The 16,575-nt window shown below is 41.0% G+C and overlaps 2 protein-coding genes across 3 annotated transcripts; one reads left to right on the top strand and one right to left on the bottom strand.

The window, feature by feature from the left end:
• Positions 1-151: 151 nt before the first annotated feature.
• Positions 152-9,735, bottom strand: LOC114021776 (tRNA uridine(34) hydroxylase). Of its 2 annotated transcripts, none has more exons than XR_006286250.1 (4): positions 8,808-9,735; positions 7,322-8,275; positions 1,921-2,029; positions 152-563 (listed from the first exon to the last, which is right to left on the bottom strand). XR_006286250.1 is itself a non-coding variant. In XM_037880440.2 (4 exons), exons 2-4 carry the CDS (start codon positions 7,490-7,492, stop codon positions 360-362), a joined length of 549 nt encoding a protein of 182 aa, XP_037736368.1. In that variant the 5' UTR covers positions 7,493-8,275; positions 8,808-9,735; the 3' UTR covers positions 152-359. The 2 variants fall into 2 exon arrangements, 1 of the variants encoding a protein (XP_037736368.1); XM_037880440.2 differs by having other exon boundaries at positions 152-628.
• An 80-nt stretch (positions 9,736-9,815) lies between these two features.
• MED31 (mediator complex subunit 31) lies at positions 9,816-15,713 on the top strand. The gene is made up of 4 exons (XM_037880871.2): positions 9,816-9,949; positions 12,076-12,153; positions 12,930-13,026; positions 14,275-15,713. Exons 1-4 carry the CDS (start codon positions 9,940-9,942, stop codon positions 14,465-14,467), a joined length of 378 nt encoding a protein of 125 aa, XP_037736799.1. The 5' UTR covers positions 9,816-9,939; the 3' UTR covers positions 14,468-15,713.
• The last annotated feature ends 862 nt before the right edge of the window (positions 15,714-16,575 follow it).

Raw genomic sequence — 16,575 nt, 5'->3', positions numbered from 1 at the left:
TGTTAATCTAGATTTCAGTCTAACTGGTGTAAATTGTCATATCTGACTTGACTTCAGTTCCTACTCCACTTTAAGAAAAGGAGTACTTGTGGCACCTTAGAGACTAACCAATTTATTTGAGCATGAGCTTTCGTGAGCTACAGCTCACTTTAGACCAGCTGAAAAGCTAGCTTAGTATCTTTAGCCAGTTCTGCCCACCAATTAAAACAACTACAATACATATTGTAATCCTCTATTAGTAGCATTATAGTTATGCCTACAAGACACAGTTGAGATTGGGGCCCCCATTGATTTTTATTCTTATTATTAATTTGTATTTCACCTAGAGGCCCCAGTTAGATCAGACTTGCAGAAATGCTTTAGATCTGTGCTTGCAGCTCTGGTTCCAGTAGTTTTGCCCATTCTGCATTGCAGGGGTGAACGAGGTGAATGGGATGCTCCTGCTTGTCCACCATCAGCCTTCTTTCACTGGCCCATTTCACCAGTCCTCCTTCTGCATTATAAACCTTCAGGGAAGTTTTGCGGGTTTGGCTGGCTTCACTTGACAAGAACTCATTCACGCTCTGGGCAGCCCTGGAAGCCCTGTATCCCACAGTGCAATAGCAAATGATGTTTTTATTTTTACTCTCTGAAATAGAATGGAAAAAACCAAGGAGGGAGTTAAAAGCTATGTACAACTACAAGGTTTTTCTCACTAATCCAGTATTGCCAACTCCAAACAGTGGTAACTCCGGCCCTCAAAAATCATGAGATTTAAATAAATAAATAATGGATTTAGGGTCCTTTTTATTCAACGTTTAGTTTCTGAACCTTGAGGATATAGGGGTGGCTGGTGTCACATTTTCAAGCTTTGCATCCATAAGTGCTGAGAACTTACTTTCTTTTGAAGCTGAGAGTCTCACATATTTACTTGACTCCAGAAGCTGGGGCTTTTAAAAAAAAAGTTACATTTTTATGAGAGTTGGCAATACTTCTAGTCTGTTATTATGATGATGATTTCAGCAATAATGCCCTCAGCACAGGGCATATCCCAGCACCTTTGTCAAGCCATTTAGACACAAAATTTAGTTTGTCTCTTTTTATATAACAAAATCTAATATTAAGGATGATTATACATGTTCATGTTTTTTAATGTCATTGAAAATGGTTGTTTCAGTTTGAAATGCCCCACCGCACTTCTTTACCCAGGCTCTTCAGCTCTGTGCCAGTGTATAAGAACCTGAATGTAACACTGAGTAGAAATTGCCCAGTCCAGTTATACCATCTAGGCTGAGTGTCAAAGAGAGAGTAAAATAATAGGTTTCAGAGTAACAGCCGTGTTAGTCTGTATTCGCAAAAAGAAAAGGAGTACTTGTGGCACCTTAGAGACTAACCAATTTATTTGAGCATGAGCTTTCGTGAGCTACAGCTCACTTCATCGGATGCATACTGTGGAAACTGCAGAAGACATTATATACACAGAGACCATGAAACAATACCTCCTCCCACCCCACTCTCCTGCTGGTAATAGCTTATCTAAAGTGATCATCAAGTTGGGCCATTTCCAATAATCCAGAATATGTGATGAAAAGTAAATTAGGTTTTTCATTGGTTTAGTCTTCATAGTCTTGAGTGTTATTAATAATCCAGGTAAGGGTTTTTGTTTTTTTTTTTTTTTTAATATTACGGCCCAGATTCTTGGCTATGGCTGAGAAGTAGCTCAGGAGGGTGGTGGAAAGGTGGCCTTTGCACTTCCCCAGTTCTCAGCTGGCTGTGTGCCAAGCCATTCTCCAGTCGTCTCCAGCACCCCACGGGCTAAGCACTTCTGAAACTCTGGCCCCAGGTGTGCTCACTGCGCTCTTTTGAAAATTCTCACCTTAGAACAGCTTGAAAGCTGTTTGCAACAACAAAGAATGAGTTCTACTGAGATCTTTACTGTACCTGGAAGGAGCTGTTTCTGCAGAAATTCTTGCAGTGTATCACTCTGAGGGTCAATGAGTATTGCCCCTGGCAGATGGCTGACTTCAAATTCAGCTGCACTCCGGATGTCCTAAGAACAGAACATTGACCAATTTTAACTCATTCAAATAAAACCTACAATATCTGATGACTGTTTAAAATATGCAGCATGATGTTTAATGTCAGATCTATTTATGCTACCTCTTAGTTGTCTGAAACTGGAATGAACTATAGGGACATGTGCTCATGTGACTATGTTCACAAAAAGCCACAAAAACTTGAGTCTTGGGACAGCCAAACTTACGGCTTCATTAAAATTTCATCTGTGTCTAATAAAATCCAGATGAAGACTGTTTCAGCAAAGACTATCACAGGATGGGCTTTGTGAAATGCACATCACCTGCCAGTCCCTTGACCTCAAAAATAAAACTCAAGCCTTTAATTAAATATGTTCTAACAATCGTTTCAGTCAGCGATAACTATGATCTCGCTGCTATTGAGCTACAATTATAGAGTTGGAGTAAAAAATTGCAGACTTTGTACAGGCTTGTTATAAATATAACATAATGTGCACCCTGTTCTCTATTATTTAACCATATTTGAAACAGGATCTTCTAGAGTCTGCGCAAGTTCTGTCTGACCTACTATGGATACAATTTTTCAAGACCTACTGATGGAGATAGTGACAGGACTGCCTTCTAGGTGGGGAGAGACGTTGAAGGTGCATAGGCTGGAGAAGATGACTTATACGGGCCTAAGCACTGGGTAGGAAATACTAACAATTCTTGATTTCAGAGTAACAGCCGTGTTAGTCTGTATTCGCAAAAAGAAAAGGAGTACTTGTGGCACCTTAGAGACTAACCAATTTATTTGAGCATGAGCTTTTGTGAGCTACAGCTCACTTCATCGGATGCATAAATTGGTTAGTCTCTAAGGTGCCACAAGTACTCCTTTTCTTTTAACAATTCTTGGGACCTCTGGTTTGAATCATGGCAGTGTTGCTTCAGCCCATTATAATTCTGAGGTAAATAAACAGATTTAAATACGCTAAGATCTTGCAGATGAGATCTTAAGCAACATACTCTTTCCTTTAGGTAGAATTTGACTATCTAATGGCACTTTGTATAAGAATAAGGTTTTATCCTTGCCCAACGTATCCCTTTTCTCCAGTGTATGCTGGATGATGGGGTGCTGGCTTCACACCCCAGAAGGGGCTGCATTTAGTGGTGCTATAACTATTTAGGGCCAGATTCTGTCACCCTTACTGACATTATGTAGTAGCTTACTCCATGAGTAGATCCATTTTCTTCAATGGGATTATTCATAGTCAAGTACAACTCAGCATGAGCAAATTGACAGATAATGTTGTGTATAAACTCCATGAATGTAAGGTCTGAGTGGGAAAAAAAAAGGGTTTTATAGAATCCTTATTACAAAATTATCCTTATTTTGTTAGTCACAACTACTCTTCAGTGTGAAAAATGGTACAGTTGTCTCATACAGTCTACTTTTATAAAGCTTGTAAGGATGTTATTTCCACCTCTAATTCTTGAGAACTACTGAGAAATTACTTTGAAAAGCGCAAGCACTGTGTAAAGTTGTTTGTGTGATATTCCACTGTTCGCACAGAAAGCACCTTGTTTCTAACATGAAACTTACCCACCGAGTCCTGCAAAGGAACAAGTACCTTATGTAATATCTCAGATTTTAAAGGGAAGCCTTTTCCAATCAACAGAGAGGCTACATAAATAGACAGTATCAACGGAGTCTGAATCCATTTGTGGTGGATGAAATTAGGTGGTGAAATTCTGACCCTGTTGAAGTCAATCGCAAAACACCCATTGCCTGGCTTTACAGGGGCTAGGTTTTTACCCTGGCAATATCTCTTGGTACCTGCTATCTTTACATGTCACTAAACAGAATAGTTATAATAACATGGGAAGAGCTTAACTTTATTGCCACTTAGGTGTGGTGGTAATTACATACGTAGCAATGTCTCATTTTTACAACACAGCTTTCACTTACACAGCTTTGAATTTCTCTGTGGCAGGGAACTCATCTTCCTACATTTGTTAATTGCAATCCACACAAATGCAATTTTATAAAAATAAATAACAATTTAAAGCAAACAGTATTTAGCATATGCCTTCAATGTGCTTTAGAAACAATCAGGATCTATGTCTGCAATCTTTGCTTACATGAGTCGTGCCATTGAACTCACAGGAGTAAAGACTGCATCACTGGATCTCAGCTAATAAACAGCCCTAGGGCTGAGATCAAGTAGGTACGTCTGTACGATCACTCCTGCTCTATAGATGAAGAAACTGAAGCAGGGAGGTTGTTATTTGCTCAAGGCCAGTGTCAGAGCTGAGAGTTCTGGGCTCATAGTCACAAGTTCAGGTGTCTCCCATACAAACTAACTAGTGTTGGGTTTTTTTAATATTTCCCCAGAGAATGTTCCAGGCCTTTATTTCTTATCCTCAATTTTCAATTTGTTCCTGATATTGATGGCCAATTGAGATTCTTGACTTGATTTTGGCAAACCTACATGCTAATTTGATTGTAAATTGGATACAATTAACTTAGGCTTGAATAGAGACTGGGAGTGGTTTAGTCATTATGCAAGGTAGCCTATTTCCCCTTGTTTTTTCCTAACCCCCCCACCCCAGACGTTCTTGTTAAACCCTGGATTTGTGCTGGAAATGGCCCACCTTGATTATAATACACAATGTAAGGGGAGTGGTCACTTTGGATAAGCTATTACAGCAGGAGAGTGAGTTTGTGTGTGGGGGAGGGGGTGTGTGAGAAAACCTGGATTTGTGTTGGAAATGGCCCACCTTGATTATCATACACATTGTAAGGAGAGTGGTCCTTTAGATAAGCTATTACCAGCAGGAGAGTGAGTTTGTGTGTGTTGGGGGGGTGAGAAAACCTGGATTTGTGCTGGAAATGGCCCAACTTGATTATCATACACATTGTAAGGAGAGTGATCACTTTAGATAAGCTATTACCAGCAGGAGAGGGGGGTGGGAGGAGGTATTTTTTCATGCTTTGTGTTTATATAATAAGATCTTCTAAACTTTCCACAGTATGCATCCGATGAAGTGAGCTGTAGCTCACGAAAGCTTATGCTCAAATAAATTGATTAGTCTCTAAGGTGCCACAAGTACTACTTTTCTTTTTGCGAATCTTTCCATAGGATCCTCTCCTCTGAAGTCACTATTGGGAGCGAAATCGCATTCCAGAATAGAAAAGCAGACACATGGGATCTGTCTGATCTCTCCTTTTAGCCTCAAGTCTGTGTTTACCAGGGAGTGACTTTATACTTTTCAACATGATAATGGTAGTATTCCACAACCACTAAGATCCTGTCTGAAAAAAGCAACCCCTATTATATTAACAAAAGCTAAGAACAAGTCATCTTTAGATGTTTTTATAACCCAATTCCCAGAAAAAAAAATCCATGCTGCATGTTAGTTTGTAACAGATACATTTATAGGCGATTCCTAGCTGACATTTTAAAATATTTTAACTTATAAAAATAGCAAAGTGCTTACAAAAAAAATCAAATTCCAGGCAAATCTGTACCATTGTTACTGCAATGTAACAACAGCAGGAGCAGTAAAACCTAGCTAGCTTGGCAGCATTAGACCACAGAGGTTTGTTTTAGTCTAGATCTGAAAGGCTGAACTAGGCAGAAATGTAATATTTGGAATAAATATGCAACTTCAGAAACGGAGTTCCTGCCCAGGGTGCTGATGCAACAATGCAGCTCTGCTCTGCTCTTTCAGAGAGTTCCATTTGTTAAGTGCTTTAGCCAAGACCCTAGACCAAATGGTGCCCCAGGCAAGGAGCATCTTCAGTGCCCCCTTACAGGACCCTGAGCCCAGTGCCCCACGGAGCCAGGCCCTCACCTTGGTCGCCTGCGCCTAAATCCAGCCCTGGCTCTCGCTGTGACATAACTTGGATGAATGAAACTTTCCCTGTAGAGCCTGACTGACCTTTATAGTTCGTGTTCCCTTAGGAAAAGGCTGAAGAACTTGGCTGGTTTTGAAGTGGGGTTTGCAACTGATTTCAAATTAAAATGTAAACTGCCTGTCCAAGAGGTTAACAGCATAACCTGCCAAAACTATAGTTTCCCTTCTTTGAGAGGCTTGTTGGCCCCCCACCTTTTCTCTCCATTCAGTTCCCTCAGTTGGAATCTAGAACCTGGCAACATCTGGTGCAATATGGAGTTATGATGAATCAACGGATTGCAGATACAATTACTAGATATATATACTTCTCACCCCACCAGCTGACCTACACAACTGGGGAACCAGAACTAAAACCCCAATCCAAAACACAGGCCTCGTCAAACAGAGCTCTCTTCCCTGGCAGCGGTTCCTTTCCAGGGGCAGAGTATGCTGCCTCTACAACATTCCTTTTTCCTGCACCATCATGTGCTTATACTGGGCATCAGGAAATCTCAGACACTAAAGCTGGCGTGGTGAGGTTCTAGGTTGGGACGGGAGACCTCAGTGGAAAATCCGGGTGTTGCAAAAAAGTGGTGTTAATGATTCCCCAGTGCTAGCAAGGGTAGAAGCACTAACGTAGGGTTAGATAGCACAGTTGCACAAACAACCTCACCCTGGCTACAGCGCCCCTTGCACTAGGAGCAGTACCAGTGCTAGATAGGCAGTGTGGAAAGTCCTAGTGTAGGTGCCCATACAGTGGGCTTAAAGGAATAAACTGAGCCTAACATAAGTAAATGGCACTCAGATCCTACCAGAAACACTATAACAATGCCTGTAAATAAATAATGGGGCGGGAGATTTTGTTTATTTCTTTTCTTGAAGAATCCCATGTGCAAGGCTGTGGGTTTCAACTTTCCTCCAGATCCTCAGTTGGTGTACATCCGCCATGGTGACTTCAACAGTGCTACCTCACTTCACTGCAGCTGAAGAGCTAACCCTATGAGTAAGCTTGATGATAACTTTCTTTTTATTTAATTTGTCACGGTCATGCACGCATCACAATCAGGTCAAGAAAGAATGATAAAAAGCAACTACATAGAGGACTGAGCCAGGCATGCTTTGAGATCCTTGGGTACACCGGACTATAAAGGGGCAAAGTGTTATTAGTGTCCTATACTGCACACCCTGGCTCTAAGAGGCCCTACTTGTACAATGTGGAAAGGATAAGACGTGAAGGGAGAAGAGAAAAAAGAGAGGTCTGACATAAGATCATAAGTTAAAAAAAAATTCTACCTGAACAGCCAGGTTACACAAAATACTTGTTGAACACAGAAAAATTTTACCCTCTTAAATTGGGTAGTCAGGAGACCAAGACTGATTTTAATTACAGAGTACTTGCTTTAATTCATAGGTAATAAATCACTTACAAGAATGATTAATTCCTCTGGCTTCTCTTCCATCCAGCATTGCAATGTCTCTGTGGTAACCGATTCCACATTTGGAAATGTCTTCTGTACCCACTTTATGGCTAAACTCATCATTTCTTTTGGGTCACTTATATTTAAATTGTCCATCATCTGCAGAAATTGTGTTGCCATTATCTTGGCGGTTGCAAAGAACTGTGAAGAATATGGTCTCTAAAGACTTCCTCCTTCTTATCTAGGTAGCAGGTCACATGGTTAGTATTCATTTGGTAAATTAACAGCATTTTAACTCTTATAGTCAATTACATTAGTGGCAAAAAAAGGAAAAACTTATAATTTCTTAGGGAACAAACTTCAAAAATGTAGACATAAAAAATTCTTATTTGTCCTTATAATTAAGCACTACAAAACAAATGTCTTATATAGCACTGTTTTTCAAAAAGCAAAAGCTCACAGTTTTTTGGCAAGCACCACCTGAAAACGAGTGCAAGTAAATGCCATCGATTGGAAAGGGAGCTTACTGATACAAAACTGAACTTTGAGTCCTTTGATTCTAGAGTTTGTGCTTTAGTTTCAGCAGCCCAATGCAAACTTTAAAATTATAGGCAGCTATAAGTGAGCAAGGGATATGAGACTAGGTACAAACGGTAGGAAACATTTAACTGCTGTTTTGATTTTTGATTTATTTTTATGTATACAGCTGAATTTGTTATTAAAATACATTAGTATATCTATTCTTCCCCGGAACCAACATGGTGGACTATGGACCCAATCCTGCTCCCTGCTGTTGATTTCATTGGGAGCAGTATGAAGCCTTTTATCTCCAAAATTTGGGGTTTTTAAAATTTTTTCTGTGTTATTTTTCCCGTGTCATGTTCTACCTTTATTTTCTGTGCTGTTTCTGAAGAGAGATCATTTTCCCTTCTGGGTGCTGTAGTTTTGCCTACTTATTGGAAACTTGTTATTGCCGGCACCCAGTGCCGAGAGGCAAAACAACAGCAAGGTTCGTTGTCTGGTGTGAGTCACCCAATAATAACAACGGGGTGGAGAAGCAGGAAAGTTTATTTGCAGCTGCAAAAAGGTACAGGGAGAATAGAATCTCAAATCCTGCACACAGAGCAAGAAGTTACACAGGCTTTTATACATCCTTTCTTCAGCATACTTATCCAATAGCAAGCTGCCCTAAGTATCCATATAGCCAGCCAATCCAGTTACCAGCTAGTTCTCTTGTTTTTTGTATCATTTGTTAAACTATACATAAAGCTGCTTTATTCAGCATTGTTCTTCCATATCTGCCCTGTTTGGCCTTGTTTAGTTTCAGGCAGTCTGACTCTGCAACATATTGTTGCAGATCCTCAGCATAACTGCTGCGAGTGCCTCCAGGCGGGGGGGCCAAGGACACTTGGGCCTAGTGCGAGGAGGCTTCATCGACACTCGTGGTCTTCCATCCCCTCGAGTTACCTAGTGGCCATGCCCCAGTGTCCCCAACATCATGAATAAAAATTATCAACATTTTTTACAAAGGGTTTGTAATTTGAGGTTTTAAAACTAATATTAAGGAGTCCAGTGGAACCTTAAAGAGTAACAGATTTATTTGGGCATAAGCTTTCACGGGTAAAAAAACCCCACTTGTTAATCATATACACAATTTGCTTTGAGATCTATGGATGAAAATCACTGTATATGAGATTGATTATTATTATCATCATCATAGTATTATATTAGAGAAGAGAAAGAATTGTTAGGGCATCTGATCTCGATCTTTCTCTGATACTGTAGCACATGTTTGTATGATCCAATTTTAAAAGTCCAGAGCAATGAGGCTTTCACCACTTCCTTTGGGAGACTATTCCACAACCCAGTACATCTCACTGTCAGGAAGCGTTTCCTGATATTCAGCCTCAGTTATCCCTCTTAATTTCACCTAATCACTTCCAGTTGTTTCTCTGTGAACCACACTAAATAATTCTTCCTCTTGCTTGGTGTTTGCAAGCTGTAGACAGTTATCATGTCCCATCTTAGTGTCTCATGCTGCAATGAGTTCCATCCGGGCTGTTCCTAACACATCCTGCATTGTGATGTCACAATGCGGTGTCCTTGATTGTGATGTCAGACACAATGCGGCACCTACACAATGTGGTATCATGTACAGCATGGCACCGTGGCACTGTGGTGTCATGCACACCACAGCACTGCCATGGTGCAGGGTCATGCTCAGTGCAGCATTTCCCCAGTGTGAGGTCATGAACAGGGGGCACAGTACCCCCCCATTCTGTGATGTCATTCACTTCGTGCACTGTGATGTCATGATCGACGCAGCATTCCTTGGCTTTTATGGCCTGAGCAGCCCAGCACGCCCCCGGGTTGTGACGTCATCCACTTGGCGCACGGTGATGTCGTGATACCGCAGCCCTGCTCGGGAGCTGAGTTCTCCCGCACTCAGCACACAAAGGGCCAATCACTGCTCCCCTTCTTAGGCCCACTGGCGTATTCGTTACCCTAGCAACACCCCCACGCTCCGCCGGGCTTCCCAGAATGCACCAGTGCTGCCTTCCGTCCGGCAGGGGGCCGCCGCCATCTTGTGTTCGGGGTGTCTCGGCGCGTGAGCGGGGCCGCCAGCCATGGAGACAGGTGAGAGCCGGGGGCGGCTTCCTCCACTCCCGTGCCCTAGTCACCCCACCCCCGGCTAGGGGAGCCTCCCCTCGGCTCCTGGCCACCGAGCCCCCGGCTGGCGACCCTGCTCCTCTCCGCTTCGCTGGGAAGGGCTCGGAGCTGTGGCGGGGGGGGGGAGTGAACGCCCCCTTCTCACCAGCGCCTGCCCAGGAGCATCCGCGTCTCAATCCCACCCTCCCCCTGCTCTTTCCCCGAAGGGGCGCGCTCCTCGCCCCTCCTCATAGCACCCAGCAGGGCCTGGGTGTTATGAGGCCCCCTCTGTGCCCGCTCCTCTGCGGTGTTCCCCACCAAGGCCCCTCAGGGCTGCTGGGGATGGACCCCTGGGCCTGGCCTTGGGAAGGAGTGCTCTCTAGCGAGGGGAGCAGGGAACAGAGTCCAGACACTGCGGGGAAGGGATGGGTGTCTGCGGATTAGAGCTGGCATCTGTTCCCATCTCTTACTCAACTCTGGGGTCCTGTTCACCTGGGTTTTCTGCTGCTACTACTTGTCTGATATTGGATTAGCATGGCTGAGTGGTTAAGGCGCTCGACTACAATCCTGAAACGGGGGGAGATCCGAGCTGTGCTGCCTTTCACAGTGAAAGGCCACCAAGCTGCAAACAGGGTGTCTGATCCATTGGGTTGGGACGCTTAGAGGTGGTCGGACCTGATGCGGATCACATCACTCGCTTGCATACCATTGGCTGTGAAACTGATTGACGTGCCTTAACTGTGTCAGCCCCATGAGCCATTGGCTCAGGAGAACTTTGACACTTCTTTACCCTGGTTCCCCATTTTACGGGATACCCTGGTTCCCCATTTTACGGGATACCCATCACCCAAAATCATGGAAAGGCTGATATGGGATACTGTCAGTAAAAAAGGATAGTCACATAACTCATGACAGTCAATATGGCTTAATGGAAAATAGATTTTGTTAGGCAAACTTTATATTTTTTGATATCATAAATTTGATTGATAGAGAGAACTAATACATGTAGACTTCTGTAACACATTTGATTTAATCCTCATCTAACATATAACCCCCCCCCCCAAATATACAAAGTGCATGGACCCATATTAAATGGATTAAAAGCTTTTTAACTGATAAATCACAAAAAAAAATTTGTAAATGGGGAATTGTCTGGGGAGTGGGGGGATGAGTGGTTAGTGAGGTCCTGCTGGGATATGTTCCTTGCAAATACTATTCAATTTCTTTGTGATCTGAGAGAAAATATAAAATTATTGCAGGTAAAATTTGCAGATGACAGATTGGTGAGGTGGTAAATAAAGACTGTGTTCAGTTTGGTATTGGTGCCTCAAAAAGGATGTTAAAAAATTGGAAAGGGTTCAGAAAAGGGCAATAAGAGTGATTCAAGACCTGAAAGACAAGTGAGCTGTAGCTCAGAAAAGCTCATGCTCAAATAAATTGGTTAGTCTCTAAGGTGCCACTAGTACTCCTTTTGTTTTTGCGAATACAGACTAACACGCCTGCTACTCTGAAACACTTTATAGTGACAGACTAGGGAAGCTCAATCTATTTAATTTATATAAGAGAAGATTAAGAGGTGATTTGATTGCAGTCTTTAAGTATCTACACGGGGAAGATATTCCTGATAGTAATGACATTTTGATGTAGCAGGAAATGGGATAATGAGATCCAGTGACTGAAACTAGGGAAATCCAAACTAGAAATAAGGTACACATTTTTAACAGTGAAGGTAAATGATTGTTGGTATAACTGACATAGGCATGTGGTAGATTTCCCAAGGCTGGATCTTTCTAAAAGGTAGCCTATTGAAGTTATGGGTTTAGTGCTATAATATTTACTGATGTGCCAAATATTGATTAATTTGACAAAGTATCTCAGGTTTGGAAAAAACTATCTTGCAAAATGAATCAATATTACGATTTGATTGGAGGGATATATTGCTTTATCTCCTACTAACTCCAGATGTAGTGCTTCTGCCTATATGGCTCGGATTGAGAAACAAACCTTCCGTATTCTGTGTATAGCTCAGATCCTTATTAATGTTTTCCTCGCTTTCATTTGCGTAGAATGCATGGGGTTTTTTTGTACTGACCTACTTTTCCCCCCAACATCAGATGATACTGGAAATCGACTTCGGTTCCAACTGGAGTTGGAATTTGTTCAGTGTCTGGCAAACCCCAATTACCTAAACTGTAAGTACTTGAAGTGAAACATCAGGGACCTGAGTAACGAATATTAGTTACCAATATTTACTGTTTCTGGATTGCTAAATATTGAAAAAGGGTCTAATACAATAAGAGGGTTGGATCGTTTAAGTTATTGATATATAAAAATTGCTCAGTCTGTAACACTTCTTGTTCGGACAAGCTTTATAGCAGGAATAGCTTTTTTTTTTAAGTAATAAGTTCTATTTTGTGTAATTGTTTTCATTGATGAAACTCCTTGGATGCCAATATAAATTCCTAAATAAATAGCAGAAGCAGCTAAAGGGCATATTAAAATATTTTTAAGTTATTTAAAGGGACACCATCAATTTGAAGATTAGGCAATTAAAAACAAAAGAGAATTCAAGTAATTTTAAGGTGCTACCCCTATCCTTGCCCCTCAACCTTTTTGACAATTTTTATGATGTTACAAACACAATATCCTATTTTTAAAAGTCTGTTTTCTGCCTGGTTGCTCTGTGATAGTCCTATACAAAAGGGGAAAGGTGACTAAGTTGCTATAAACACAGTGCTATCATAAGCAAAATAAACATACTGAAAAGAGGAGGATTTTTCATCTCTCAATTATAGGACTCTTGGGAGTGATTTGTAACAGTTGTTGATTAAAACATTTTAAAAATAGAAGTGCTCTTTAATAATATATACTAAGCCACACAGAAAGAAGCTTTTGTATGTGCTTTTCTAAAGTTTTAAATATAATTTGCTTTCTTGCAAGTGCAGTTGATACTCTTGTTTTGTTTCAGTTCTTGCACAGAGAGGGTACTTCAAAGACAAATCTTTTGTAAATTATCTTAAATATTTACTTTACTGGAAAGAACCTGAATATGCCAAATACCTAAAGTAAGTGTTAAATTATTTTGTGTTCTGCGTTGTAATGTAATACGGACCTTATATTGTGCGTTATATAACTGTGTACCAGTACTTGATTTGTTTCCAGTCTGCTGATTTGCATTACAAAGTTTGATACATACACAGTCCAGGCCTCATGAGAAGACCTTGTATTTAATTACCTAGATAAGAGGGTGGCACTTACCTTCCCTCAATTATGCAAGTAAATCATGATTTGGTAGCCCGCACAGAAGCTTCACTGTTTGCTGATAGTAAATATTCTTGAACGCTCTGGTACTACAAAGCCTGAGTCAGGCACAGAAAGAACACTCAGAGTTATTTTGCAACACAGAAAAGAAATGGTATAAAGTACAGCATGGTTTTGAACACTTCTTAATTTTGCAGACTTGTTTCACATTTTGTGTAAGGAGTTTCTTTCTTCTTCTGTTTTTCCACATGAGGTTCTGAAACTGATAACTATTACAGCTGATACACAGAAGCTTTAATGGAAATCTGTGACTAACCTCAGAAAAGTCACTCCAAGAGAAGGGTGAGGGGGGTATGGGTGTGTGTTTCTCAGATTGAAATTATCAGCAACATTATTGAGATCATCTGAGTACATTACTGTATATAAGAACGTTTAAATAAGTGGATAATCTAGAGCAGTGGTTCCCAGGCTTGTTCCACCGCTTGTGCAGGAAAAGCCCCTGGCAGGCTGGCTGGTTTGTTTACCTGCCGTGTCCGCAGGTTCGGCCGATCGCGGCTCCCAGTGGCCGCGGTTTGCTGCTCCGGGCCAATGGGAGCTGCTGGAAGCAATGGCCAGTACGTCCCTCGGCCCATGCCGCTTACAGCAGCTCCCACTGGCCTGGAGCAGCGAACCATGGCCACTGGGAGCCGCAATCATCCAAACCTGCGGACGTGGCAGGTAAACAAACCAGCCCGGCCCGCCGGGGGCTTTCCCTGCACAAGTGGCGGAACGAGTTTGGGAACCACTGATCTAGACAGCCTCATTTAGATTTTGGGGCTGTTTTCTTTCTCTAATATTGTCCACATTATCTTAAAGAATGCATTACCATAATTAATTACTTGAATTATAAGTAGCAGAGCTTCTCAAAACATGAATATCTTGCATATAAATATTGTAAAATAATAAACTAAGAATATGGGATTTTTAATACAGAAAGTGGCAGTATATTAAATCTAATCTGGGTAAACCCTGCAAAAGTTTGTATTAAAATATATTGTTTGTTTTTAATCTAGGTATCCTCAGTGTTTGCACATGTTAGAGCTGCTCCAATATGAACACTTCCGTAAAGAACTGGTAAATGCTCAGTGTGCTAAATTTATTGATGAGCAACAGATCCTTCACTGGCAGCATTATTCACGGAAAAGAATGCGTCTCCAGCAAACACTGGCAGAGCAGCAGCAACAGAACAATACTTCTGTAAAATGAGAGCGTTTGACACAGTGGCAACATTTACTTCATGTCAATACAAGGGAAAATTTGACTTATTTTTGTAGCTTTGGCATTAGTGATATACATAACCTCATGTGCTAATGTAGACAGAGAACGTTTTTGGTTTATCAAGTGACTGTTTTCCTATCAACAAGTAGTATCCACATTAACGTGATGTAGCTGATGTATACTTTGTTGAACCTTCAGTGATGGTTTTGTCTTTTTCCGAAGAAAGAGTACAGTCTTAAGATCACTTTTGGCCTTCATGCATGTATCTATTTTGAAAACTAAATGTGGTTATCTAAGGTCCCTGTTACCTTGGTATCTAACCATGGAGTTACTGAAAGAATTTGTAGTTGAAAAGCCTGTCTTTGAAGGCATATTCTCTGAACTGCAGCGTGTGGAGGACAGTGGCATGGTATAAGGTGACTCTACAAGCCGGGCTAAGAGTCCCCATGTGATGCGGAGAGGTATTTCTGTCACAAGGGCAAGGTATGCACAATTGAAATGAGATCTGTTACAGAAAACCTTAATTGTGCACATTTCCATATTGAAGCAGAGCTGTCGTATGGCTGATGCTGCACTTCTGTTCGTCTGTTAACGATTTGTTGTAAACTTGCTGTAAACTTAATGCAGATTTGCTGAAACCAAAATTTGAGGCATAAACCAAAGTGATGAGAATAACAGAGGTTGCAGCTGATGAGGGGAGATTAGTACTAACAACCGAGAAGCCCTTCAGGGGGAAATAACCAGTGCAGACACAAAAAAGGGGAGATAAACGGTGACAGTTGTACCCATTCAGTTATCTTGTCTCTTTAGCGTCAGCAAGCTTGACCAGTTGCTGCTAGGAAAGCTTAAAGGGAGTAAGTATATTTCAGGTAGTTGTAAATGTTTTTAAGGCTTGTATATGAAAGGTCATAGGTAGAGAAGTATTTATCTTTAATATGACTGTTTTTATTACAAGAAGGTGACAACCCCTACAGACATCAATTAAAGCCTTAATAAAAAAGAAATAGGTTATTACACAGTTGTTGTAAGTTATCCCTAACTGTAGAAGAAAGGCAGGGATTATACTTTTTCTTCCTGGCCATTAATTGAGGTGAATGTCAGTTATAAAGAGTAAAGTTCTGACACTAGAAGTAGAAAGTGAAGTGGTTTTTATTTTTCATGGACTTTGATGTTACTTTTCAGCAAGACTGTGGCTGTTGCTGAAACTATATTTAATAAAAAATAACAAAGCTTTGTCCTGCCTGAAGTTTTAATGGGCTTATGCCCTGTAGAACTAATGTAGCTGTCTTCTAAAAGGGTTAAACTTAGATTGCCTTCTACAGTGGAAAATAGCCAATTTGTAAGCAGTTGGCCAGACTAACACTTATGCTTTTAGATAGAAAAAAATAACTTGGATGTAACAAGCGCCTATAAGAGCACAGCAAATATTGCCCGCCAGCTTTTGAATTAGGTATGTAAGCAGAAAGACAGCTGGAAATGTTTCTACAGTATGTGCGCTATATTGCATGTTCCTTCTGTTAAGGACTTCTAGAATAACTCTGTTTAGTTGACTTATGAAAAATCAAAACTGATACATCTGAATTTCATCCTCACATCTACAGTGCTTAACTCTACTTCATGTAGCTCTCCCTTTATTCCACACCAGGGAGTATATTCTCCCTATTTAATCTTTCAAAAGACTGGTAAGGTTTAGAGACTGCTGTAGTGACCATACCCTCTAAAAACTGTTGGCCTTTAAGTTAATGTTTAAAATCTGCATACAGTCTGTATATCAGTCCTTCTCTGTGCACACCCTTGAGGAGTGAATGAGAAAGACAAACTTTTTAAAAGATAAGTCAACAGTTGTTAGTAGGCCATGCATCTGCAAAGCACACTATAGAGAGGTGACTGTATTACAGCAGTGAAATGTGAGACAGGAAGAGTAGAGAGAGATTACCATCTTGGCAATTGGTACTGAGTTAAGCATATCCTATTTAATTCTCTACCACATTTTACTTCCGGGGGAATTCTGTGCCACTGCACAATTTTGCAAAAATTAATGGGTTTTGTTCAGACTTTCCTTTTCCCGCTCCACAGAAATGGGCTGCAATGTTGCT

Source organism: Chelonia mydas, chromosome 17 (genome assembly GCF_015237465.2).
Source record: "Chelonia mydas isolate rCheMyd1 chromosome 17, rCheMyd1.pri.v2, whole genome shotgun sequence".
Classification (NCBI taxonomy): Eukaryota; Metazoa; Chordata; order Testudines; family Cheloniidae; genus Chelonia; species Chelonia mydas.
This window is presented reverse-complemented; position numbering and strand designations above follow the sequence as displayed.

Bases quoted from the DNA above. Each gene is read 5' to 3' on its own strand.
- LOC114021776 (XM_037880440.2), bottom strand. From the start codon at position 7,492: ATGGCAACACAATTTCTGCAGATGATGGACAATTTAAATATAAGTGAC. The intron at 2,030-7,321 runs GTAAGTGATTTA...TTCTGTTCTTAG, and splicing joins CAGAGGAATTAATCATTCTT to GACATCCGGAGTGCAGCTGA. The intron at 629-1,920 runs GTACAGTAAAGA...ATTCTATTTCAG, and splicing joins GCAGAAACAGCTCCTTCCAG to AGAGTAAAAATAAAAACATC.
- MED31 (XM_037880871.2), top strand. The intron at 12,154-12,929 runs GTAAGTACTTGA...GTTTTGTTTCAG, and splicing joins AAACCCCAATTACCTAAACT to TTCTTGCACAGAGAGGGTAC. The intron at 13,027-14,274 runs GTAAGTGTTAAA...TTTTTAATCTAG, and splicing joins GAATATGCCAAATACCTAAA to GTATCCTCAGTGTTTGCACA.